Genomic DNA, 25,633 nt, shown 5'->3' with positions numbered 1-25,633 from the left:
TCAAACTCGCATTCTGATTCAAATTGTGTAAATGACACTATCTGATTATATAAATAACATTGTCTGTAATTGACACTATTGTGTTATACAAATGACACTATAACATTGTAAACGACATTGTGTGTAATTGACACTATTCATAAATATAAATGACACTTCTTATAATTGGCATTATAAGATTGTAAATGACATTATAATATTTTAAATAACACTATAAGATTGAAAATGACACTATAATATTTTAAAATGTTACAGTGTCATTTATATAATTGAATAGTGTCAATTATAAGCAGTGTCATTTGTATAACTGAATAGTGTCATTTACACAGTTTGGGTCAGGATGCGAATTTGAATGAAAATGCGAGTCAAAATCTGAGTATGAATCAACTTGAGTGTACGATACACCCGGATGTACAGGAGATTTTGTGTCTTTTAAAAATCAATCATACTCTTAAATAAAATCTTGTTTAATTGTTCATTTAAAAAAAAAACAAAACAAAACAAAAAACCAAAAGGCATCTCCATTTTACATAAATGTTTGATCAACTTTGATTGCTTGTAGGTTGTGGTGGGGTTTATACATGCAAGTTGATTATCTCGACAATTTATTGTTGTTTCACTAGCTGTCACATGACTCACATTCATCCAGAAAACTTTGAATAATGGTTTTTAAAAGTCCTCAATTACTCTATCCGTCAATAAATTAAAGTCTCATTTCATACTTAACATGAAAATTAAGAAAATTAATAAAAAATATTGTGAATGAAATAAAAATATAATTGACTAAAGTGATAAAAGTGTTGTGGAGTGGGTTCACTAATGATAAAATTTAACAAACACTATATAAAATATAAAAGTGATAAAGATGTTGTAAGGTGGTCAGTTAGTAACAAAGGTAATAAATATAGGAAAAGAAAAAGAGTAAGAAGGTACAAAAAGGCACAATAAGATTTTATTCAGTGAACAAAAATTTAAGGTCAAATAGGACTTTAATTCGTAGACGGATTGAGTAATTCTTTATTTTAAAAATTAGAAATTGAGTAGGCGATTTAACTTGTGCATGAAATCATTACATAATAATCAATACTGCTAGAAAATACTAGTTCTGCAATTTAAAATCAATTTGAAAATCATTTCAAACCAATTTTAATGATAATTTTATAAATTAAGTAGATATCAACGTTATATAATCTATGTAAAATTTAAAATCAATACATGAAAATTAAATGTATCGTCCATTAGGCCCTAAATTAACCGGTCACTAATTTTTATTTTTTAATTTTTAAATTGCTTTACTTTTTCTCATCTTTAGGCTAAAAATATTACTATTGATTATTAATTTAAGCTTTAAAACTCGAATTTATGATTAGAAATAATAATAATAATAATAATAATAATAATAATAATTTGTTATAAAAATCTTGTTAGCCAGTAAAAGAATGCAGTTGATCAACTTTTTTTTTGATAAATTAACAATATTAAAAAAAAAAAAAAATCATGCCACAAGAGACTCAAATCCAAAATATTTGACTATAAGCATTAGACTCTAACCATTTGTCCAACACACCACGCAACGCAATTAGTCGATCAACTTTGATTGCTTGTGGTGGGGTCTACACATACAAGTTGATTATCTCGGCAATTTATTGTTGTTTGGTTAGCTGCGGACTGGGAGAAAAAGAAAAATCCAATTTTGCAAGGTTTAATCTTTTTGAAGTTCCTTCAAAAAAAAAAAAAAATCTTTTTGAAGTAATTCACAAAAGCGAACAGCAATGCAGATCCAAAGCAGCATGAACAATCCAAGGCCCTCTGATTGCATTATTGGGATCGAAGAAGACTTGCTGAAGATAAAGAGTGAGCTCTGTGGAGGATCATCTCAGCTTAGAGTCATCCCCATTGTTGGGATGGGAGGCATCGGGAAGACCACTCTTGCTAGGTATGCTTACCACGACCCTTTGAGTGTTCATCGCTTTGATCTATGCGTTTGGTTAACAATATCTCAAAGGTTTCAATTAAGGGAAATTCTTGTTAGTGCCCTGTGTTCACTCAATAATGTGGATGAGGAAGCATATGAGCGTGTGCACGATGAGTTATTGAAAGAAACTGTATATAAACGCTTGAAAGGGATGAGATATCTCGTTGTAATGGATGATATGTGGGATATGAATGTGTGGGATGATCTACGGGGGATCTTTCCCGATGATCGTAATGGGAGTCGGATTATAGTAACTACGAGGGAGTTGAGCGTAGCTTCTTACATCGACTCTTTACATCCTCATCAAATGCAATTGATGGCTGTGGATCAAAGCTGGAGGTTGCTTAAGGGGAGGGTGTTTGGAAATGGAGATTGCCCTCTCGAATTTGAGGAAATTGGACAAGTTATTGCACAGAACTGTCGAGGGCTTCCACTTGCAGTTGTTGTAATAGCTGGAGTTCTCTCTTGTGAGGCCAATTGGGAAGAGATTGCTAGAAATGTATCTAAATTTGTTCACACAAGTTATGAAAAATTTATTGAGATATTGTCGTTGAGTTATGAGTACTTGCCTGGTCGTCTAAGGCCTTGCTTTCTGTACATGGGGTGTTTCCCAGAAGATTATGAGATCAATGTGTCGAAACTGATCAGGTTATGGGCGGCGGAGGGGTTTCTGGCATCAAATGAAGCAAGAGAGATGGAGGAGTTGGGATATGAGTATTTGGAAGAGTTAGTAGCAAAAAGTCTTGTCTTGATCAGTAAGAAAGGATCTGATGGCAAGATCAGGACAGTGAAGATCCATGATCTCTTGAGAGGCCTCTGTTTAAGGAAATGTCGAGATGAGAATTTTCTGTGCACCGTTGATGAGTTCTCCGGCACCTTTCCTCAAGGCATTGAGCATTCAAACCGCCTAAGTGTGTTTTGTAATGTCTCCGGTAGCATTGAGATGGTTTCAGCTATGCATACCATCCTTCTTTTCAAGCATTGGGCGTTGGATTCTTGGGAAGAATTTAGACTTCTTAAGGTGTTCGATGCATTAAGTGTGACACTTGGATCATCTCTTGTGTATATCAGTGAGCTAATTCATTTGAGATACCTTGGTTTTACATGTGAACCTGAGACGAAGCTGCTGACGATTGTATCGTATTCCTTGTGCGAGCTTCGCGATCTTCAGACCTTAGTTGTGAGGATTCTGAGTAGAGCTGAGACCCAATTTTCAAGTTTAGATGTTAAATCCTTAAATAAGTCGTGTATGGAATTTCAAATTTGGGAAACGCCACAGTTGAGGCACGTTGTGCTGTTGAATGGTTTCTTGCGCGACCCGCCTGCAGGGAGCTTGCCGTGTATGGAAAACCTGCATACACTCTCGCGTGTAAAGGATTTCAAGTGCTCGGAGAGGATGTTGGAAATGATGCCAAACTTGAAGAAGTTGGGAATCGCTTACTCGTACAGAGGCACGTACGAGACGGGATGGTCAGGATATGAACTGCACAATCTTGTTCATCTTCATAGGCTTGAGAAGCTGAGTTTGTATGCAGAGCCGTATCCAAATTTGAAGGATGATCTGTCTCGGAACATTGCTTTCCCAGTAACACTGAGGAAGCTGAGCTTGAGTGGCTGCAGACTTCCATGGGAGGCTATGAGGATGATCGGAGTGCTGCCTAATCTTCGAGTGCTCAAACTGAGACGACGAGCCTGCTTTGGAACGGAATGGGAAACGAGGGAAGGAGAATTCTGTCAACTGAAAGTGCTACTAATTGACAGCACTGATCTGCTTGAATGGATAACAGAGAGCTCTCATTTTCCCAGGCTCGAGCGGTTAACTCTGTACGAATGCGATAATTTGAGGGAGATTCCATGTGGTTTTGGAGATATACCGACGCTTGAGCTGATTGAAGTTGATATCAGGAACACAACGATGGTGGAATCTGCAAAATGTATTGAAGAAGAACAAGAAAGCTATGGCAATGAGCAATTGCAGGTTCGTTTCCTTAAGTCACGTAGCTGACCAGATTTCAATGGATTGTGATGTGAAATCCATTTTCTCAAGCAATTCGTGATTGTCTTAGTTTGATGATCCGTATTTTCATGCTATATTTTCTACATAGATTTCAAGATTGTGTTTCTGTATGATCTACACATTATATTTGGTATTGTATACTATTATCATCTAGCTGATATATATTGATGTGCTTAAACTCATCCGCCCTTGTTAAATCTAGTAAACATTAATTGGGAATGGAATGAGTAATTATTTGAAGGACGTGTTTGCTTTTTTATCCTCTATAGAGGGATAATGTAATTAATGAGTTATAAATTTATCCCTTAAAATTGAAGATCATATTTTTTATGTCATGTTTGTTTTAAATGATATATTTATCCCTTTATTTATAAGGTGGTATAAAATTATAACACCCTCCCTTATGTATAAAATTTTATATTGTCCAAGAAAAAATGTGATGCTTCGTATTTTATACAACCTGTTCGAATCTTTTATTACATCGAAGCAAACAAGGTATAAAATAATAATTAAAATTTATTCCTTCCTTACATCTCCAAGCAAACGCACCATGTGTGATTTATTTTGTTTTCATAATAGTAAAAAATATGTTCCAATGTTTCCATAAAATCTCAAAATTATTCCAACGTTTAAAGAGTTGTATTATATTGAACGTCACTAAAGTCTAAAAAGATTGCAATACATTAAAAAGGTTGCAATTTTTTTTACCCAAAATTATTCCATGCATGATTCAGTTTGATACATATCCATCCCACAATTTGACCTTTGATCAATCATGACTGAGTAATCACAATGGTATCACGATATCCACATCGACAAAACAAAATAAAACGAAGACCCCTTAGGGAAATAATTTTCATGAATCACATAAAACAAATATATCCAAAAATACCCGTTTCCATCTAAGTACAGTATACCGAGTAAGTGTAACAATGTTCTCAAAAAAAAGAGAGTAATTATAACAATGAGAATTGGCATGTTTTCTCAAACAAACAAAAAAAAAATGACATAAATAAGCCAATAATAATCTGTAGTTGGCCCTGTAATGCATCAATAATATCATTACAAGCAACTTATTCAACATTATACATACTGACTTATTTTTATTCGTAATCAGGGACGGAGCCAGGAATTTTATATAAAGGGGGACGAATTTTTTAAAAATCCAAAATATAAAAACTTGATATATATTTAATATTAATTCGAAATTCTTGTGCATGGTGTGAATGAGAGATGCGTATAAAGTGAAGAAATAGACTCATCAACTTGATTTGTTAGATAATTAATAAATTATTTATCAGATGATTTTTTTTGTAAATAGTGTATGAATGATGGTAAAAATATAGAGGTATATTTTCTAAAAAAAAAAAAAATCATACTTATTGTAGACGAACAAAAATGACTAAAAAAAACCACACTTATCGTGGACAGAGAGAATAATATTTTTCGCACAATTTGCACATATTTTATACATGAACATTTAAAAAAAAATTATAAAGATAAATTATATGATAATAATTACTAAGAACAATTAATTTCAAATTCGATCAATTATATAGAAACGATGAAATAAACACATAAATTTAATATTCTAGTTTAGACTTATGCAACTAATTTAATTCATTATTGATTTATTTAAGCAAAACCCAATATATTTAAATTAGATTTTAATAATTTGAGATTGAATCTGAATAATGAGTTTAGAAATTGGTTAATATTATGTCATGGTCTAATAATTAATTAGTCTTATATATGTATATATTTTAACTACAAAAATTTATAAAAATTTATAATGTGTAAAAATATATATAAAAAAGCCTGGAATTTTGAGGGGTGGCCGCCACCACTGCCATCAGTTGTGGAACCATGTATGGGCTAGGGTGGGCTGAAGCCCACCCCCAATTTTGCTTTATAAATATTTTTTTATTATTATTCATAAATAATACTAATTCAGCTATTTTATTATTATTTAAAAAATATATATTCTTATTAATTTTATTGCATTATTCTTGTCGGCTATTTTTTATTCTGATACTATTTTGTGTTGCAAATTATGCTTATGATTAAAGGATGGTTAAATAGAAGCTATGATAGTTAATTTTGTATCACTTCTTCTATTAATTTGTTGATATTCTGTACATTTTATTTAATTTTATAAAAATAGATAATTGATTAATGAGTGGATAAATAACAATTTGGTCGTGTATATTGAAAAGATATTGCAATGTTTTCAGTCAATGAATACATATCGAATTAAGTCAATTTATCATTGCCTTTTCAAACGAAAACAATTAGCTCACCAAGTGTATAGTCTTAATTAAGTTATTTGTAATATATTGAAACTATAGTATAATTTATGAAATTATTGTTTATTATTATTATAGTTATTTTTTAAGTAAAAATATCTAAAATGTACGAAATACCAAAAAAAAAAAACTGGTCAGTCCCTCTAATATAAATTACTGGCTCCGCCACTGCCTGCCATCCCCGGCTCCATCTCTGTTCATATTTGTTCAAGATTCGTTGTGTTGGTCGTCCACCGCCGGACTTCCTGCTTGTCCCTCACAACCACTGCTCCGGCTACCATCTTCAATTTTGTCGTGCACCGCCGGCGGGCTTTCTTGATCTTCAATCTTGTTATGCTGGTCGTGCACCGTTGGGCTTCCCTGATCTTCAACTTCGTTGTGTTGGTTGTGCAGTGTTGGAATTCCTCGTCCCACACGACCACCGCTCCGGCACCCAGCACACATCTCGTTACACCTGCAAATGCAATCAATCAAAATATCATAATTTATTTATTTATGAGTTGTTTGGATCATGCTACATGCATGCATGATTGTTAAAACAGAAATGTAATTTTCAGTGTTTTCAAAAAATAGGATGAACCCAAATTAAGAATTTAATTGATGCTATGTTAGAATTTTTTTTGTCACAAAGTTGTTGAATTTATATATATGTCTATATGCATAGATTATTAATCCTATTTAAGTGAATGTGTTCAATTAAAGTTTTTTTTTTTTTTTTTTGAACTTAATCAAATTAGGGTTTCAATGCAATTACCTTTTTTTTGAAATTTCTTTTGAAAATTACATTATTTTAATTTAAATCATCTTAATTAGTGATAGACATGAGATGGTGGGACGTACATATGTATATCTAAACAGAAAAGTTTCGATTTTTTAAAAATATTTTATTTTGATAGATGAAGATATGAATTATTTTTATTATTCTCTCCAAGAGCTGATATGTGCATCATCAACAAAGCTATTGGAGCTATAATTAGTAGTAAAACAAAATTTAATTCTATGAAACAATCATGATTCGTAAATTAAGGAAGTTTTACCAGGGGCAGTAGTGACTACGGAAACGGATTTTCTCTCTCTCTTTGCGCCTCTGGGCGTTGCCGTCCCACTTCACCACACAATTCGCAGTCACCGCTCCGATCACCATCATCGCCGCATAACTTTCCGGACCTGTAATAATTCAAATTTAATGTTTTTTCTCTCTCTCTCTCTCTTCCATTTGATCTTTACGAAAGAAGCATTAAGGATATGTAGATTGTAAATTCTTATATATGTATATATATATACCTGATTGGGGTTTGCGGAATGTGTTGATATACTTCTCTACTCCAAATCCTATAAGGGCTCCAGACAAAGTCGCCGACGGCATCGTCTCTCTCTCTCACACACTCGGTAAATGGGGTAGTCGATACTTGTAAAAAATCAGCCTGATAGGTTCTCACTTTTATATAGGGCCCTCACCGTATAGGGATGGCAACGGGCCGGATCTAGATCGGGTCTGGTCAATATCAGATCCAGATTCATTTTTATATATCAGATACAGATCCGTGGATCTAAAAATTTTGGATCCAGATCCAAATCCGCGGGTCCAGAACCATGGATCTACTATTTTTAAATTAAATTTAAAAAATTTCACAAAATCAACAACATCTAATTTCCATCATGCAAAATATAACACAAAATACTTTTATCTAATTTCTTTTAGTTTTTATTCTTTTGAATATAATTTATTTATTATTTTTAATTTAGTTAATATTATTTACTTTTAAACTAAATATAAAATAAAAAAAAATATATATATAAAATAAAACGGATCCACGGATCGGATTTGGGCCGGATCCGGATCTAAAATTTCAAGATCCAGATCCATTTTCAAAACTGAGATCCAAAATTCAAATCCAGATCCGTCGAATTCAAAAAATTGAGATCCAAATCCATAAAAACGGATCTGGACCGGGTCCAAGATCAACTGTCATCCCTATCACCATCTTTAACCAAAACCAAGAAAGTAGAAAAAACAACTCCCATTGTATTCAATCCATTGTATTTTATATTTTTAACACTTCATTTTTTTTAATATATGGATTGAGATAATTACGAAGACCTAGATTTAAATTAAAAGTTTAATATTAATTAAGATACTTTTTGACTTCTAATTGTTTGTTCTAATTTAATATACTAATGCAGATAATCTTTACATGTTAAAAAAAGTAATTAACATATAAGTTTTCTGAAATTATATATAAGAACGTTCCATGACGCTTGAATTTATTTATGACCGAATCAAATTATATGATTATTGTTAATAAAAAAATGTAAAATGAAATTATAGGAAATTGTTGGTCTCGAGTGAATATGTTCTATTAGTATATAGGAGGAGGAATACACTAGTTCCAACTTTTCATTTTTTGATTTAAGATAGAACTTGTAAGTCGATATATATCATCTGACAATGTGAGCTAACTTCATTCTAAATAACTTTCTATCACTAAATAATACGCTTCAATATAAATCCTATTATAACTTAAACTAAAAATTTGAAGTTAAACACGATATCATATATCTAGAAACTTTTAAAGAATTAAAATATCGTTTATAAATAAAGAATACAACTTATAGAGTTTAACATATCCGCCACTTTTGGGAAACAAAATCTGAAAAATATTTGATGAATTCAAACTAAAAAACCAAAACTCCACAGATTCGATACTAAAATGAAAATCAACGAACCATATAATGGATGAGAAAATAAAGATTGAAATATGAGGTGGTCTTGGATACACCCGGGTGTACGGTGTACCGTATAACCGGGTCATACCTTCACTTAAACTTTGACCTGCATCCTGATTTGAATTCATATCCTGACCCAACTCATATAAATAATACTATTATAGGTACGGGTCAACCCGGTTGTACGGTACACTCAGGTGTACCCAAGATTTTGTGTTGAAAATCTAACCGATGTAGCTTGCTTCCGCTTCTACGTGTGTGTATTCTTAGTGGAATAATTGTGCCTCTATTTATACTAGTTTGTGAGGGATTTTTGATACGTGTAAAAAATTATATTCTATGTATGTCTCCTAATAAAATAAGAAATAAAATGATAAGAAAATAGTTCTAATTCTAATAGGAATCGAATGAATAATAATAATAATAATAATAATAATAATAATAATAATAATAATAATAATAATAATAATAATAATAATAATAATAATAGTCTAGATAAAATTAATGGTGCATATCTATATATATCATGTAATTATCTAAAAATAATAAGTTATACAAGAAAATACTAAATAATTAATCTAAAATATATGGGGTGTTATGTTACAATAAGAGCCTTGATGCCTTGTGCGCGAGTTAAATAATTGAGATAGAGAATAAAATAGTACTATATTTTATTTTCTAAAAGTTAATTATTTATTAAAACCAATAAGAATTTATGCATTTCATGTGCATAATATAGAGTTTCGATTTTCATAAGATCTCGTTTAAGTGAGATTTTTGTGTGATCGTGTGTGCCCGTGTTTTGGGTTGAGTGAGAACTTATTTTAAGGAGGGGAGTGGGCCGATTTTGGGCCAAGTTATAAGCCCAATTTGCCATTTTAAGCCCATAATTATCAACAACATTTCAAATTTAAAAATAGCCCAAGAGGCCGTCATAACTATGCATGGGAAAGGAAAAGGTCATCATTGTTGAAGCACCAAGACAAAATAAAGAAAGTTTTTTCTATCTCATTTTCAAATGAAACTGTTGATATACCAAAATTTTTTAAAATATAAATATTGTCGAAATACTATGTTTTACCAAATAGTATATTTCAATTAAAAATTTATTTTCCCTCTCTATATACATTTAAATACATATATAACCTTTTTTTTTTTCATGAGTGCCAAAGCAGAGTTTTACTTGCCAAAATTGTTTGCCAATATCATGAATGCTAGAACTATGAATGACATATCCTTCTAAGTAAGATTAAACTTTTTATTCGGTCATAAAATGCGAATGACTTTTCCAAAAATAAACAATATCAATAGTTAACCGAAGGCAAATAATACTTATTACTTTTATTTCAAATTAGAACTCTTTGCAATATGAGCATATCGACTCACTGTCGGATATTTTTAGTATAAAACGATGCACCAATGATAGTTTGCATACTAAGTACAAAATATTCATATTATGTACACTAGCTCAGACTATTTTGCAAAAATTAAAAGGGTTAATTGCCGCAAAAACCATATACTTTTTCGATTTTTGATTTTTTCCCATGACAAAAAAAATCTGAACTGAAATACATCAATTGGAAAATTAATCGCAATTTTCCCCCGTCCATTTTTTCCCCAAATTGAATCCGAGGTGGCAATCGAATTTCCAGCGTGTCATCGCCGGGAATTGAACGAGACGATGCCGTTTTAATTTTAATTAAACGACGCCAGCAGACCAGTCAACGGTCGCCTTGCCCGAGCCTCGTGACTCCACCCCGAGTCCTCGATGCCGACGGTGATTGGCAATCGGCACGACAATTAGTTTTGAGAGAACTGATTCAGATCCCGGCTCCCACCTCCGCCCTCTCGCCTCGCCGCTTCCACACACCGCCTTCGCCCTTCCCTTTCCTCTTCCAGTTCGCTCGCCTCCATTCTCATTAATTAGGGCTCATTGCTTGACAAAGCAGAGGGAGAGAGGCAGAACCAGATCTGCGGCGCCTCTTTCAGAAATTTGGGTTTCAGGCGGCGGCGATAAGGACAAATTTGTGAACATTTAACAGAGGTTCTTCCGCCTACACTCTCTTTTTCTTGATTTTTGGTTTGGTTTTCTTGGATTTCTTGAATTTGGGGGAAAAAACATTTGTTGGACGATGGCGGGAGTATAGATGTTCAGCTTTGATTATGACTTCCGGCATCTCTCTGGTGTCTTCACCGGGCAACGACAAGTTTCAACAGGTGTCCAATAACTTCATCCATGCAACTGTTCCTTCTTCGAGTCAGCAGGCGATGTGGCTGCCTAGTCATCAATTTATTTTGACAAATAGAATGAATTATGCCACGTTTAATTGGAGCTACACCGGAGCTCGTCGGAAAATGGACGCGGGGGAAAATTACAATTAATTTTCTAATTGATGTATTTCAGTTCAGATTTTTTTTGTCATAAAAAAAAAATCAAAAATAAAAAAAGTATATGGTTTTTGTGGCAATTAACCCAAATTAAAATGACAGCTTGCGATATTAATGAAAAGAAAACTATATTTAATGTCGATATTTATTTATAAGGGGATAAGGGATATATATATCCCAATCTTTATCGATAGAAAGGATAATGAATTGACACTCAGCCTGTGTGTTTGTCAACTCATAAATGGGAAATTGAATATTGAAACAGTCTCCATCTGAACACGTTTACAGAGGAGAAATTAGCTAGCTAGTAGTATGAGACATTCTAATATTTATTTGAAATTACAAGAGGTATCTGAATATAAACAATTATGCAATTCGCATGCAGGCGGGACCTCACCACCATCCAACGATAGAAAAACATCACCGCACGCAGACGAAAAATGTCTTGCGGGTGGGACCTCAACACCAAATAATACAACCGTACGCAGGCGGGAATACAACACCTAAAGTGAGAAAACATCACCGTACAACACCACCTAAAGTGGGAAATTAAACATCACCGCACGTAGACGAGATTGAACCTAGCTAAGACCTCTCACAAAGGAGAGTCTTTGGGTGCCTCAACTTTGCCACTAAAACAAGGCCCCATTTTTTTAAAAGTGTTGCTGCAATCACATTATGGCCTTAAATAGAAAAAATCTTAATCTATTTAATTTTTTAAAATAAAAAATTGTTTAGTTATTCTATTGTATTATTCATATTATAGCTATTTTTCCATATATTTTTACTCATCGAATCGAAAGCCTAGCAATTTGATTTAACTTTTCGATATTCTTGTCGATTATCCTCATCATATCCTTGCACAAGATCACCAATTTCAAACTATGTCTAAATTAAATCACCTAAAACATTATACAATATGAAAGAAAATTCGTAAAATTTAAAAATAATTTTCTTAGTTGATAATTTGCAACGATGAACTAATATTACTTACACTCAAAATTGTGAAAAATATTTCTCTGGAGATGGCTTACTTATCCCCATTAATTGAGCATTATATTTCCAGCCAAGTGGCACAATAATTTAATTTTTTGCTAAATTAAAGTATTAAACAAAGAAATTTAAAGGTAACATCCCAAAAAATTCAAACTCAAAACCTTTGAATTTAGACATTAACCCCTTATTATAGTTTGGCCAACACAAGTTGTGCACAATAATTTAATAAGAAGCAAGAGTAGTACAATCAAACAGTACTCTTTGCATTCATTGTGATTTAATTGGGTAGAAAAGAGGCTCTGAAATATAGTTGGAAATATTATTTTTGATGATTTAATGTACCCATTTTCAATTTTTAAATCAATGGATTACCCCACATCATTTGTTGTTTTGTTTTGTTTTTTTCTTTTTCTTTATTTTTGTATTTTGTTTTCTTATGTTTTTTCTTTCTTTTTATTTTTTAGGAAACGCATTATTTATTGTTGAGATGAGTGAAATTTTAAAATACTCATCAAATTCACTAAGTTCATGTGAAAGATATAACTTTTATAAATATATGTATTATATGCCCTAATAGATTAAATTATTTATAATGTCTCAATTATTACTGTACTAGGAGAACGACTTGATAGCACGGCTAGATAATTTGGTCGCCCGACGGTCAGATGGCAGGCTACCAACTAGATGGATTTTAACTGGTTGCTATCAAATTGTTTATTTTAATTTAAGTTTTTCTTATATATTTCTGACAAAATATTCGTGCTTATGTAAAAAATATAGTATAAAAATTTTCACAAAAACCAAGCAAAGTCATTAACATGTATGAATATTTAAATTCATTCACTTAATTTGAGCACAGAGTGCTTTTATTTATAAAAGTGAATATTTTTCATATACACTTAATTAATTACAAAAGTGAGCATTTTTGCTTATTAATATTTTCCGAAAACTATAGACATGACCATGCTATGTTAATTAAAGGCTTGCTTGCTGGGCTTCATGTAATAAAGGTTGAAAAGTTAGATGAATTAAAATTCCATAGCTTGATCATAATCGTCATGAAATAGCTATGGGTAGAATTAATTATTAGCTTGTATATACATTCTAGCCTATTTTTATATAATTGTTATAAATTAGAGAGAAACGAGAGAATAGAGAAGATAATATGTATTGAGCGTATTCAATATGAGGACTAGAGACCTCTATTTATACAAGTAGGGAGCTAGGGTTTAGGAAAATTTCTTGATCAACACACATAAGATATATCTAGAAGATATATTTACTATTGTAGTCACCTCATAAAAAATGTCAAATAGTAGGTAGCTAGTTTTGTTGTTAATTAATTGTCTTAAATGCTCCCACTTACCCCTTTCAGTAAAAAAATCTAATATTCCTGCATGTACCTACGCGGTTGTCATCTCTGGCCATCCTCCATGATTTGGATTAAAATATTAGTAGTTCATTTATTATGGATTAGTTGTACAAAAATTTAAAAGCTAGTTATATTTTACACATCTTACAAGAATTAAACTTTTTTTTTTAATTGTTAAAACCTGCCACGATTAAAAATAAATTATTAAAATGATTAATTGGGCTAATTAGAATTAAAATGTCTGATTTTTGCGAAAAAGAAAAGGAAATATCTCAAGTTAGTTGAGACTGTTAAAAGAGAAATACGAATTAAGTTAGTTGGGACAGAGAGAGTATCTTTTATTAATTGGGGTGTCAATTTTGCTATATTATCAATTACAAAATAATTAATTTATTTTTACATTACTTAAAAATAATAAATATGAAATTAAATGTAAATAAATAGTAAATGAGTTGAAAGTGTGTCCATAATGATGTCAGTAAAAATTTGCATTTGGGGAGATATTGCTAAGGACTTAAGGGTGAAAGTAAGAAAGGGGAATACGGTGATCTATTTGCAATGGTGTGAGCAAAAACCTGAAAATGGAAAGGCACGATGCTGTAATAGTGTTAAAAATACCGTTGTCGTTGCTCAACCATAACCGCCACAATCTCCCTTTCCACTTTCTGCAGCCCTGTTGTCGCCACCGTTGCCGCTGCTCAAGATTTGTACGCCTCTCTCTCTCTCTCTCATGACGGTCGAAGAGCTTGTGGATGGCGGAGGAAGTTGGATCGAGAAGTTCTTTGATGGGGAGCGTTATCGTCGTATTAGAGAATTCACAATTATTACACGATTGTGCAAATTCATGTAAATTAAAAAAAAAGTGTACGTGTAACAAGTATTTTTACGATGTTACGCATAGTATTTTGGTCATTGTCACAATTTCATCAATATAGTTAGAATTTTCTTTTATTATATTATAATTTTGACTAAAATAAGATGCTGCCCAATTTTCCTCTTAATTGTTGTCACTAATAAAAGAAAATTTCCATAATTGGACCAGACACGAACAGAATTACTATTATAAAAGTAATTCCCGCGCACGAGCAATTAATGCAGGTGCCCCTTTCACCTAAATAAAAACCCTAAAAACACAGTAACCAGAAAAAAAAAAAAAAAAAAAACAACACGACAATCAAAATAAATTCACAGAAATAAAAAAGCAAACTAATCGAAATGAAGCTTATGCAATGGCAGCTAGCTGCCGGCGTTCAATTCAAGCCGACGACTGAACTTTCCTCGCGATCAAGTAGTGAAACGGAGGGCTGCAGTGGCTGCCGTTGAGAAACGAGCGAGCCATCAGCTTGTACACCTCCTCCGTGAAGTGTGCTCCGTCCCAGTTGATGTAGCTCGAAGGGTCGGCGCAGGAGGTGGCGGAGGGCGTGCCGCAGACGTTGAAGAAGTCGAAGTTGTAGGCGCCGCCGCCGTAGCCGCAGCAGGCCTTGTACCGCTCCTTGAAGCCGTACGCGGCGGCGTTCCTCAGGAGCTCGAGGTGCGCGTTGTAGTAGTCGGCGTAGAGGATGACGGAATTAGGGTTCCGCTTCCGGAGGGCGGTCAGCCGGGCCTCGAGGGCGGCGTTGTGGGCCCACGTGAGGCGGTTCACGGTGGCCACGCAACCCGTCGCGTCTCGGTCGTCGTCGCCGGCGGCGAGTGAGAAGGAATACGTTATGCAGCCGATTGATGGAAGCCCTTGCACGACTATGTATTTTGCTCCCTTGTTCATAATTGCCTGCAAAAAAAAGCTCCAAAAAAATAAAATAAAATTAATTGAAATTGCTGTAGTTGAACATGTAGATTTGCCTTTCAAGTCAAGGTGGTTGTTTATTTGACTTTTGTGATCCAATGGTATTTAATTTTGTCCCACTATAAAATTTATTAATTGTAATAAAAATTACACTAATAGCGTAAAGAATCTTTTATTACTAAAAAATTGAGTATTTAAAAAACATAAAATCAACTCTAATAATCAACATATTGTTAGCTAATAGATGCTAAAAATTAAAAACCATAATTAGATATAATCAACCCTAACTAATAATTTTGAAATTAAAATAGAATATACGAAATTGCAATTGAAAAAAGAAATAAGAAAGTAATAAATAAAAAAACTAATAATAGGGCCATAGGGGGACACCAAAAATCGGGAAAAAAGACATCCCATGTGGGTGGAAAGAATGATTTAGTGGAATAAATTAATATCACATTAATGCCTTTATAGGTCCGAGTCAGATATATTTACCATGAGTCAGATATATTTACTTTTCAAATGAAATTTATCTTCATATGTGATTTGTAGACTATTGCAAATAAAAATAGTTCATGAACCTAAAAAAAAGGATATTTATTGTGAAGTGTTGCTAGCTATTTGAAAGAGTAGATTTTGGCGTTTGTTATTAATAGTAAAAGAACATTCTTAGCTTCCTTATTCAAAGTTAGAATGACTGTTTGGGGCCGCTTCGGATCAGAATGATCCAAGTATATACGTAGTTTTGTGATGAAAATCATATTCTCTTCGTCTACGAAAGATAGTCATATATTATGCCGGATACAAATTTTAATAAAGTTTTTAAAATTATTATGAGTAGAATAAAAGTACAATTTGTAGCTAGGAACAATATTTGTACAAAAAATTAGAATAAATATACATTAGTTAAAAAATGAAATAAAAGTATAAGTAAATAATTTATAGTTAAACATAAAAGAAACGCAAAAACTTCACAATAATGTTTACTTTTATTCATAAGAACTTATATTTTTAGTTATTTTCACTCATTAATACTTATATTCTTAACTATTTGGTCAAGTAATTATTGTCATAATAAAAAGTAATTATTGTTACAATGAAATGTAATATTTCTAAAGTATTACATTTATTCACGATAAGTATTACTTTTATTCATGAGAACTTGTACTATTACATAAGTATACATTTGTGCGAACAAATGTATATCTTATGCTATTAAAAGTAACCGGCCGCATACAAGACCAACCCTAAAAGAAAATAGTATAAGATATGATCATAGTTTAAAGGGTGAAATAAGACTCTTTTTTGTGGAAAAAAAAAAGAAAAAGAAAAGTATACAAGCCAGTTTTTTTTTTCCATGGATCGAGGAAGTATCTATTACTATTAAAATAATAATTAAATTGCATGAATATATAAGGGATGGAATTTAAAGTACCCACTTTGCCTATTCACAGAATATATAATAGCTAGGGAAGATTGAAGTCAATGAATTAAATGTTGAACCATTTCAAGTCGTTCTCACCTGTAAGAAGCCAGCAACGCTATTTATGGCAAGAGCTTGAATAGTCTTTCTCGAGAGAGAAGATCCAAGGCTACTGGTATAATCATTGGCGCCAATTTCGCCCACCCAAATCAAGGCATCGCCTAGAACAGCCTCGCACTCTCTAGGGGTAGTATGGGAATCCTTGCACCCTTCACTTTCCAAGATCTTGTCGAACCAAGCAAGTTGGGTTTGGAGGGATTGAGGTACGAGGTTGAATGTGATGTTGTGCTTCGAGAAGAAGCCGTGCCGGATGGCGGTGGCGCCGGCCACGGCGAAGTTGACGCCGTGGGAGCGGTCGGCCCTAGGGTTGCGATAGGGCGGCACGAAGGGCAGGGATAGGGCTTCGGCCACGAAGTCGAGGACGATGCGGCCGTCGGAGTATCTATTGGTGGGGTGGTGGAAGAAGGTGACGCCGTAGGGAGGGTTCGAGACGTAGTTGAAGGCGGTGGGGCCGGTGGAGGTCTTGGTGTTGCCGGTGTCGGTGTAGGAGTCGCCGAAGGCGTAGATTCTCTTGAAAGGCGGCCGGGAAGGGGAGGAGGAGGCATGGGAGGAGGAGAGGAGGAGGAAGAAAATAATTAGGGTGATGAGGCTCATTTGAGAAGTCAAAATTGGGAACAAGATTTTGGGAGTAGGCATAATTTTTTTTTTGGTTTTTGTGTTTTGTTGTTTTGGAGTGGAAGAAATGGGATGATGTGTATGGTTTATATAGAAAAACAGGAAATTAATGGGATTAGATGCATATATATGTTACATGCAAGTTGCATTGTTTCTTGTTTGTTAAAGTAGAGACATTTAGCATGGTAGGGTGTTGTGTAATTATAGTTCTAGGTCATGGATTGGTTGATGTGTGAATTGTGATTAAATTCAATTTTTGACTTATCAGACTCCCATATACAGTTGTCAATAAATAAATAGGTTTTTGAAATATTATTTGATCGGCATTTATCATTTTCATTTAATTGTTTGTGTCTATGTTTCCATGAACAATATAATAGACCTAGATATATAATCCTTAATTTGAACCCTCAAATTGTTTTTATATACTTTTGAAATGAAAACTGCGCTCAAAATTATAGGTACGTATAAAAGTAGAGGTGATTTACATCTTAAATCAAATCGTATATATGCAGTATGCAGTTTGATTTGATAGTTTGAAAAATATATTTAGTTTCGTTTACATATAAAAAGAGATATCGTTTATGGTTCAAGTTTGATTTTTTTTAAAAATAGAAATCAAATTAAGTCGCAAATTGTAATATAAATTAATTTTAAATATTATTCTCTTCGTCCCACGAATCTTGACACGTTTTCCTTTTTGTGCCGTCCCACGAATCTTGGCATGTTTCTATTTTGGGTAATAATTATTGCATTCTCTCACCTACTTTATCACTTTTATTATTTTCTCTCTCCTACTTTACCACTTTTATTACCTTCTCTCTCTTACTTTATCACTTTTATATTTTATTAACTACACATGTAAAACACTAATCTACAACTCTTTAATTCTCGTGCCAAATCCAAGCGTGTCAAGATTCGTGGGACGGAGAGAGTAATAAAAATAATGCTCCATCCGTCCGTCAAAAGTATATATTTTCATGTACAATTTGATTTATATATATGAAAGAAAAATACTTTCGGCGGACGAAACTAGCTAGGGAGTATATTAAGACATTAATTGAAAAGTGAATTGAAGTTCATGAGTTTTCGATATTTTTATAGTAGACCTTAATTAGATGATTTTGAATAACATGACATATTGACACATACGGTAAATGTACCATATTCTTGATTGACTAAAGTAGTAAACTTTACCCTTTGTTTAGAAATATAATAAATAGCATTTTTAAGTTCAAGCTAGCGTAGCTATTAGGTTGCATTTGGCTTCGAGAAATATATATGATCACCCAAGCTGGGACGAATCCTACACATTTTGTCGAATATATCTTAATAATCTTATCCATTTATAAAATGAAAAATATTTGTAAATCGCACAAAATTTTATTATAGTACAGTTTGATTTTATTTAATTTTGATGTTAATACAATTTAATTTAATTTTAGTATCAAATTACGTATAAAAGAGACTCTTTTTACCGACCAATATTTCACAAAAACTCCTGTGAAATTGACTTCACAATTACACTACTTCAACATACAAATGACACTTCATGATAAAATGTCATTTGTATGTTGAAGTAGTGTCATTATGAAGTTGATTTTACCATGAAATCGATTTTACTGGAGACTATCTACCAATATTTTTGGGCTGAGGGATTTAAAGTTCCCAATGATACATGTTAGTTTGACAATTGATCAAAAATATTAACACTATATCTAAAATTGACTATGGAATCAAAGTCCGAATTAAAATATTTAAGGATAACTCTAAAATTAATGCCTCGACATGGCCCCTCTAGCTCCATGCTGAGCATGCATCACTACCCACATACATATCATGATGCTATTATCTGAATTGTAGGAGTTGTATAACGATCTTGTTGGTTTGTAGCTATAGTCATTAATTGCTGTTATTATAACGATCTTGTTGGTTTGTAGCTATAATCATTAATTACTATTATTAGCTATAATTATTCATTATTGTTATTTTTTTATTTAAGTACGCGCGACCTCAAATACCACACAACTGTGAGAAAGCTACACTGCACGCAGATGAAAATACAATACGAAGAATACAACACCACCTAAAAGTGAGAAAATATCACCGCACGCAGACGAAATATTGAATCAAAGATAAGTGCCTCATCTTTACCATTAGAGCAAGGTCTCATTGACTTAGTTATTATTACTTTTAATTGTATTTGTAGATGTACTCTTTATTCTTATGATCTATCCATCGATATTTCATGCATATTGTGTCTTGACCCATTCAGCATTAGGATTTAATCTCCATTTAGGAAATTATTTACGGCTTAATACCTGAATTATTTTATTGGGAATGTCCCAAACCACACATATACAATTAATCTATATTAATATAATTAGAAAGTGTATCGGATACAAAATATAAATTATTTATTATAATTAATTTGAGGGTATATCTCCGAAGAAATAAAAAAAATATAATTCTTAATTTTTAAGTACAAAAAAATTCTACACCTGCTCTCATCCCCAATATATAATATACTAGTATGATATTCCAACACACTCACAACCAATTTTTATTGTACATGCATAGCAATGCTTAGAACAATACTCCCTTCGCTCCATCTAAATTGATCAACTTCTTTTTGGCATGAAATTTAAGAAATTAGCTAGTGTTTTAAGTATGTGTGGTAATAAAATGAATACGTGATTAGATGTTTCATTGCTTATATTGATTTCATATAAGGAAATTGATCAACTTAATTGAGACGGCCCAAAAATAAATACTTAATAAGTTAGTTGAGACGGATGAAGTATTTATTAAGAATGGACTTAAAAGAAGAAATTTTACCTCATTTCCTACTCTCAATTACAAGATGGGAGTCATGCATGGAGTCTATATTAAATAAAGAAATTTAAAGGCCACGTACGTCAGGCCATGGACTTGAACCCAAAACCTTTGACCTTAGACATTAACCCCTTATTGTTTGACCAACACACACGCAAAAAAAGTTGTCCATTTTGATCTCTCATAGAGTTGTTTTTTGGTTATTATGTAAAATGAAATTGAGATCACATTCGTTTTTGCATCTAATATGAGGTTGGTGATTTGTTAGAGTTAAAAACAACCTATTAATTTTTGTCACAATAATATGATTAATTATCAAGGAAAATATACATCTCAAATTTTCTATATAAATTTGGCGGGACCTGAAAACCAATTATTTTATAGGGGCGTATTGAATTGAGATTATGTAGGATTTTAAAGGACTTTGAAAGTCTGGGTGTATTCAATCCAGACTTTTAAAAATCCTTTAAAATCCAGAGGTATTCAATCCAAATTTTTTAAAGTCTTTTAAAATCCAGAGGTATTCAAACCAAACTTTTTAAAGTCTTTTAAAATCAGATGCTATTCAACATTTCATGGATTTTAATAATTCATGGATTCTGATGGATTTGTCAAAAAAAAAATACAAAGGATGAAATCCGAGCTTTAGACTTGAAATTTCAATGGATTCCTCTAAACTCCACACGTATGAATTTCGAAAGTCCTTTAAATTCCATGAACTTTTTAAAGTCCTTTAAACTCCTACATAATCCCAATCCAATAGCCCTAAGGTCGAAAGTTTTCAGCCCATAAAACTAACCCCGATTAACCTGAACATATAAAAAGGTTGGAAAACTATCTTTCGTCGTGGTTTGTTATGTCTTTTTAGAGATGCAATACAGAGAATACTTGTACTTACAACAAGGTATTTGTCTTTTTGCTACTATAAATAGAGGGATTTGTAGACTTGAACTTGAGTTATTAAGGTATGCGTTTACACAATCTTAATTATTAAGGGATTTGTAGACCCATTGACACATATCAATGAACTAAGTAAACGAGAAAATGCAATGGCTTGTCCCAGAGTTTATTAAATCTTTGCCCTCTTTTAAACATTTTTTAACCCAACAAAAATAGAATGAAAATGCCATGATGATGTTGGTTACTTTGTCACTTTTGTAGTACTGAAGTTTTTACTAGGGGTGAGCAGAAACCGAACCGACACTGAAAACCGAATCGAACCGAACTAGATTGGTGCGGTTCGGTCCCAATTCTATTGGTTCGATTTTCGGTTCGGTTTTGAAAAGTAAAAACAGAAAATTTTCGATTTGGTGTCGGTTTTCATTTTTTGGTTCAGTTTTAAACCGAACCGAACCGATACATAAAAATATTTTATTATATATAATTATTTTATAGTATATAATTATTTTTCTAATTTTTTAACCTAAAACTAAAACCCTAATTCACAATTATAATATATAATTATTTATCATGTTCATGTTGTGGAGATTTGACATTTGAAATTTGTGTATTTTACATTATTTTACAATTTTTAATTCGTATTTTCGAAAAAAATAAAATAAAAAAAATTGCATCGTTCACCGAACCGAAACCGATGGTTTTATCGGTTCGGTTTTGGTTCGGTTCCGGACCCCCAATTGGTGCGGTTCGGTTTCAATTTTAACCATCGGTTCGATTTTCGGTTTTGAATTTTTGGTTCGATTTTGCACCGAACCGAACCTATGTTCACCCCTAGTTTTTACTCTGATATATATTATATGCCTTGAAGAATGAAGTTGGCATCTAATTAATTTAAAAGTTTGCTTTTCATTTTTGGTAGGTACGTACATTCAGCATCTTCTACTGCCTGCCTTGTTTATTACTATATATCATGTGCGCTCAGCTTCTCTTCCGCCTGTCTTGTTTTTTGAAAAGGGTATCCATTATAGCTTACTTTCAGTATCACCATGTTTGTCTTCTCAACCTGCATTCATATGATTAAGACCATTCATCACATACAGCGCCTTCTTATACGCCAAAAACCTAACAAAATGAACACACACATTTATATTGAGACAATCAATTAATACACTTGCAGATCACATATTGGAATTAATCCCAGAAGAACGAAGGGCTTTTTCTCCGAATTCTTTGAGCCTTACGGTTTGCAACATTATACAATCGAGTTTGCTGCTTTACTGCCGGTTGAGTGATATTACTCACATATATATCCCATCTTTTCTTCTATTATCACATCATTAAATAATGGGTGATTCTATTCATAGCCTCTATTTTACTCTTTATAGCCCCCAATTTAAATAATAATTAAAAATAATTAGAATTTTACTAATTTACCCTATATACTTTATAGCCTCCCTCCAAATTAAATTAATTTACCAAAATTTTTCAATTTGTGCAGCAATTTTATCTCGTCAACTCATAACAGTAAATTCTTGAGAAAGACTCCCTAAGATTGTTGCGGGAGTCGATTTGCCAATTCCGTTTTGCCCACACCCCCATACCATAAACACCAATATTCGGCACTTGTATAGTTTCCAAAAGTTTTAAAATTGTTTCCAGATTTTCATTAAATTAATGCTTGGCCAACCATTTAATTTTTCCGGTGATCCTCCATCAATCAACCTAATTTTACTTGACTCCCCAACTCAACAACTTGGTTTTTCAATGGATCTGACTTTTCCCAACCATTCCTCGACTTCACGTTTCCTTTCCTTTCTTCCAGAGAGCTCTCCATTCTTGATTTCCTCCTCAACGTCAGAGTTTTCAGAATGAGCTCTACATTGTTGTGTGCATTATTTGTTGTTTGTTCAACTTTGCACCTCCGACTCTCACCGGAGAAAGGCTTCCGCCCGCGGCGCCGTCATCTTGCCGCCATTCCAAAGCTGGCTCACTTGACACGCCGTTTGGAGATCAGCATTGAGATAACGATGATTATGTTTGAGGATTGCTGTCGTTTTACTGTTTTTGAGGTTGATTGGTTCCAATTGTTGCGGCGCGAAAGACAAAAGAAAAAGTGTGTTAAGCAAATTTAATTTACTTTTTGCTGTCTTGGTTTTGGAATTGAAGGTGACGATAGATTGTGGAGGCACCGATTGGCCAAGATTCAACCTTGACACAAGAAATTTAAAGGAAAAAAGAAGAAAAGAAATTGTGTTGGTTTGTTTCACAGCGTGAAGAATTGTTCGACTTGAATGCTTATGTTGAAGAATTATGACAGTATACATAAATGCACTCAGATTTGGTTTGGTGCAGAAGATGATGATCTTAGACGTTCAAATCAATAAATATTTTAATCTTTTATGAATTAGAGGGTTTTTAATTTGGGGCTATGGCCTATAGGATAAAATAGTAAATTTATAATCATTTATTATTATTATTTTAAACAGGGGCTATGAAAAACGGTGGCTATGAATAGAATTACCCAGATAGATACTACATCTACGTAAATTAACCGATCATGTTATACATAGATAAGGGTTGAACAAATATACGGGTATATATGGGATTGAATTTTGTATTGCCAAAAACATAAACTTTTGATGTTGGTAAAGGATATACATGATAGAATTAAATAATAGAATACAACACATTTGTGTGTGATTCCCTGTGTCATCATGTTTATTATAAAATTGTTGCTTGGAGGAAACTAGAATGGACCTCTTTGGAAATAAACTAGTGAAAATACTATCATCTAACATAATTATGAATAATTATAGCAATTAATCTAGACGAATTTACTAAATAGACACATAAATTGGATTACATAATCATACTATTGTACGAATTATGCCATATAGCAATAATATGGACGACTTTACTAAATAAAATTATGAATAGGGATATCAATCAGGTCAACCCATCAAATTTCAGGACAATCTTATTGGATTGCAGATTATACAGATTGAAATATTTTTTGGACTATAAATTTTCAACTCTAATCCTAAACTTTTCTATTTCGAGCTAATCATTGAGCTAGTTGGGCTAAAAAAATTCTAAAAAAAATCAACTAATTTTTACTCCCCGATATCAGAATATGGAATAAAGCTGCAGTGAGTAAGCTTCTTTGGAACCTAGCTAAGAAGAAGGATTGTATGTGGATAAAATGGGTCCATGAATATTATATCAAAGGCCAGAACATCAATTCAATGCAGATTCCAACTCAAGCTTCATGGATAATTCAAAAAATCTTTAGTTCCAGAGCTCATTTCTCTAACACTACTATTGGAACTAATACTTTGTTTCAGGCTAAATTCTCCATCAGGAAACTATATCTGGACATGCAGGGAGAAGCTCCAAGAGTGGCATGGCACATGATGATTACAAGAAACATTGCTCATCCCAAGTTCTTGTTTATAACTTGGTTGGCAATTAAGAAAAGATTGTCTACATGTGATCGTATGGAGAAGTTTGGGGTTCAATGTGAGCAAGAATGTTGTCTTTGCCTACAAGAAAATGAATCCCATAACCATTTATTTTTTAAGTGTTCTTTCTCTTCGATGGTGTGGAGGCAGGTTGCTGATTGGTGTGGGTTGCATACTCATGTATATGATTGGCAGAATGAGCTGGAATATATGAAATCCCAATGCACAACCAAATCTGGTAAACAGATCCTGTACAGATTGGTTGTGTCCACAGTGGTGTATTGGCTTTGGAAAGAGAGAAATAGAAGGAAGTTTTGTGATGAGACTAGTACATTGGAAAGAGTGGTAACTGGTAAGGGAATGTCAATTATCCATTGCCACAGTAGGGGATCAATATGGCAAAGTGATGCAGTATTTGAAGTCATAAAGGTTAGTGTAGATGATAGATTTCAGTAGTTTGTTAGTTTGTTGGTTGTAAAGTTTTGCTTACACTCTTCACTTGGTAATAAAATTCATTCTAATTACAAAAAAAAAAAAAAGATAATTTTATATTTGTAACAAACAAATACTCAATGCACACATTTTTTAGAGATATGCATACACACATTTTTGTTTAATGACTACTCCCTCATTCCCACGAATCTTGACATGTTTGATTTCGGCACGAGAATTAAGGAGTTGTAAATTAATGTTTTAAGTGTGTATGTAATAAAGT

General features: G+C 32.9%; 4 protein-coding genes across 4 annotated transcripts in view; 2 read left to right on the top strand and 2 right to left on the bottom strand.

The window, feature by feature from the left end:
- LOC130987821 (uncharacterized) overlaps positions 1 to 25,633 on the top strand; it is a 551,243-nt gene that overhangs the window by 450,213 nt on the left and 75,397 nt on the right. The gene's annotated exons all lie outside the window — the stretch shown is intronic.
- Positions 1,573 to 4,174, top strand: LOC130987785 (putative late blight resistance protein homolog R1B-16). The gene has a single exon (XM_057911460.1). The coding sequence runs from the start codon at positions 1,773 to 1,775 to the stop codon at positions 3,978 to 3,980; it is 2,208 nt and encodes a 735-aa protein (XP_057767443.1). The 5' UTR covers positions 1,573 to 1,772; the 3' UTR covers positions 3,981 to 4,174.
- LOC130987827 (uncharacterized) lies at positions 6,374 to 7,702 on the bottom strand. The gene is made up of 3 exons (XM_057911526.1): positions 7,583 to 7,702; positions 7,336 to 7,465; positions 6,374 to 6,752 (listed from the first exon to the last, which is right to left on the bottom strand). The coding sequence occupies exons 1-3, from the start codon at positions 7,662 to 7,664 to the stop codon at positions 6,506 to 6,508; spliced, it is 459 nt and encodes a 152-aa protein (XP_057767509.1). The 5' UTR covers positions 7,665 to 7,702; the 3' UTR covers positions 6,374 to 6,505.
- On the bottom strand, positions 14,771 to 17,871 carry LOC130987809 (GDSL esterase/lipase At3g48460-like). The gene is made up of 2 exons (XM_057911492.1): positions 17,087 to 17,871; positions 14,771 to 15,549 (listed from the first exon to the last, which is right to left on the bottom strand). Exons 1-2 carry the CDS (start codon positions 17,741 to 17,743, stop codon positions 15,037 to 15,039), a joined length of 1,170 nt encoding a protein of 389 aa, XP_057767475.1. The 5' UTR covers positions 17,744 to 17,871; the 3' UTR covers positions 14,771 to 15,036.

This window comes from Salvia miltiorrhiza, chromosome 6 (assembly GCF_028751815.1).
Source record: "Salvia miltiorrhiza cultivar Shanhuang (shh) chromosome 6, IMPLAD_Smil_shh, whole genome shotgun sequence".
Classification (NCBI taxonomy): Eukaryota; Viridiplantae; Streptophyta; class Magnoliopsida; order Lamiales; family Lamiaceae; genus Salvia; species Salvia miltiorrhiza.
The sequence above is the reverse complement of the archived record's forward strand: the minus strand, read 5'-3'. Positions and strand labels throughout refer to the sequence as shown.